Source organism: Eimeria mitis, genomic scaffold, assembly GCF_000499745.2.
Source record: "Eimeria mitis Houghton genomic scaffold, Emh_scaff3876, whole genome shotgun sequence".
NCBI lineage: Eukaryota > Apicomplexa > Conoidasida > Eucoccidiorida > Eimeriidae > Eimeria > Eimeria mitis.
Window position 1 is genome coordinate 3,228 of NW_013572210.1, and position 2,061 is coordinate 5,288.

At 50.5% G+C, this 2,061-nt stretch overlaps 1 protein-coding gene across 1 annotated transcript in view; it reads left to right on the forward strand.

Moving 5' to 3' along the window:
- Positions 1–621, forward strand: part of EMH_0070410 (uncharacterized protein) — a gene marked incomplete at both ends in the record, with an annotated part of 2,544 nt that extends 1,923 nt beyond the window's left edge. Inside the window, one exon of the mRNA XM_013498970.1 lies at positions 6–621. Within this exon, the coding sequence (XP_013354424.1) occupies positions 6–621 (616 nt within the window). The remainder of the gene's footprint in view (positions 1–5) is intronic.
- Positions 622–2,061: the final 1,440 nt, after the last annotated feature.

Sequence of the window (2,061 nt, forward strand, 5' to 3'; positions counted from 1 at the left end):
CCTAGGGACATTCGTGAGCATCCTTTTGTGCGGCTGCCAGTGGTGAATCCTGAGGACATCCCCAGACATTTCAGCGAACTTGGTTCCCTGCCATGTGATATGCTTTTGGATAGCCCAATGGATGCATACATGACAATGCGCAGTTTGTTTGCCAAGCCTTCGCTGACGGCTGAAGATGTGGATACGCTCATGGTGAAAGCGGATATATTGGTAAAGTACGCGACACACAAACTCGCACGACCAGATAGGAGATTCAAAGCTTGCACCCTGTTTATGAAACTCTCTTCTTTGTTTATGATATTTGACCAGCTGGTTTGTACAATTGAGCTTCTAGGCGACAAGATGGATACCGACAGATGGTGGCCTGCGTTTGTACAGCAGTTCCAAACGGACTACATCTTTCCTGAACACGTGCCGTCCCCCAAGTCAAGAATGCTGAACAGGCTGGTCAATCGACTGAGTTCTGCGTTGGAAATATATAAGGAAGGACGACGCCCGCCACTTGAGGAAGTAATTGATCTGAAGAGGGCCATTATTACCCACGCGTACAAAGATAGCCAACTGGCGAACCCCCTGTGGAAAGTCTGGATTCAGGATGACCATGAATTCTTTTCTTCTTGAAGAGATGTCTTATTTTCTTCCGCGCAGACGTCGGACGGTCAAAGGGAGCCCGAACAGTCATGATCCTCGCATGTATGCGGTAGACTGTGGTATCCAGGATGTTCCTCTTTGTATGCAGCGGCCTTGAGCTTTTCTTCTGAATTCCGAACGCCGTGAGTTCAGGACTACGGGAAAGAGGCGAAACTGTCTCTACGCGCGCGACTCGGTTTGGCTATCCGGCTTATCTGCAACTCGTGGTGGTGTTCTGCGAACTTGTGCTGGGTGAAAGTGAGTCTTCGGCCTTCAGGCATTGCTGCCCCTTGATGACATGTTACCCACAAGCTGCAAACCAACTGCTCCCACTTGCGCGTCCATGCTGGAGCACGGATGCAGTTGGTCTGATATCTCAGGCAGCAGCTGACAGAGAAACGCATTTGCCTGCATCTCCTCACTTTGTCGTTGCTTCCTTGCTATTCCGTGCTGGGAGGCATCTCTAATCGCCTTGAAGGAGAAGGGAACCGTTGCAACAGATCGTTATAACCGATTATTAAGCTGTATGCGAGCTGTCTTGGTAGTGACGATGCCATAGCAAGGGGCATGCCGAGCCACTGCAACGAGAAGTACGGATGGTGGTTTCTTTCCCCCCGTGCCATGTGGAGCTTCTGCGTAGGACGTACTAAGATGTGCTGGGCGCGGTTCCAAACTAGCAGTCCTTTAGTAGACTAAACGGTGTCTGTTGGTGCTGAAGTTTAGCGTTTGAATATGAAGCGAGCCTTCTGCTGCCGCTGCCTTTCCGCGCTCTGCGTGGAGACGAAGTGAAAAGAAAGGGAGACAGATGAACATTGTAGGTGATCTCTGTGAAGTCGGTACATCCACTTATGATTTTGCGCATGTTGGTTCTTGAGGGCGGAGGAAGTGTCTAGCAATTGCCGACGATTGTAGTGTTCGCGTGGCAGGGGGGCTTTAGTTTACTTGCTTCTGGTATTGCCTTGCGGCAGGAATTGTAGCAATGTGTGTTTCAACTGAGGACAGGACACGTGCTTCCACCAACAATACCAAGCCTCTGCGTATCTGTAGGCGAGTTCCGATAGACTGAGGAGGAAACAGCTGCACTTGGGGATTTCGATTAAAAGTACTCTGATTTTGTTGCGGCTCCGACTGGTGCACAGCTGGGACCGGCGAGAGTCGGCACGCTCAGACGCCTCGCACAATCTCAGAAAGTTGCATCCGTGCGCAATGCGGAAGTTCACATTCATGCGCTTTTAGCACAGCTGATTTGAATTATGGGTTGCTCATTCTCTCCCTGCTGATGCGGAGGGCTTCCAGAGGTCTCATTTTTTTCACAAATATGTTTGTGCCCAGTCTTGGCAGCTAACGTATCCGCAAGACTCGCGTTTAAGCTAATACTGGCTTAGCGGCCAACGCACTGGCCTAATCCGTCGGGCACTCAATAGCGCTGAA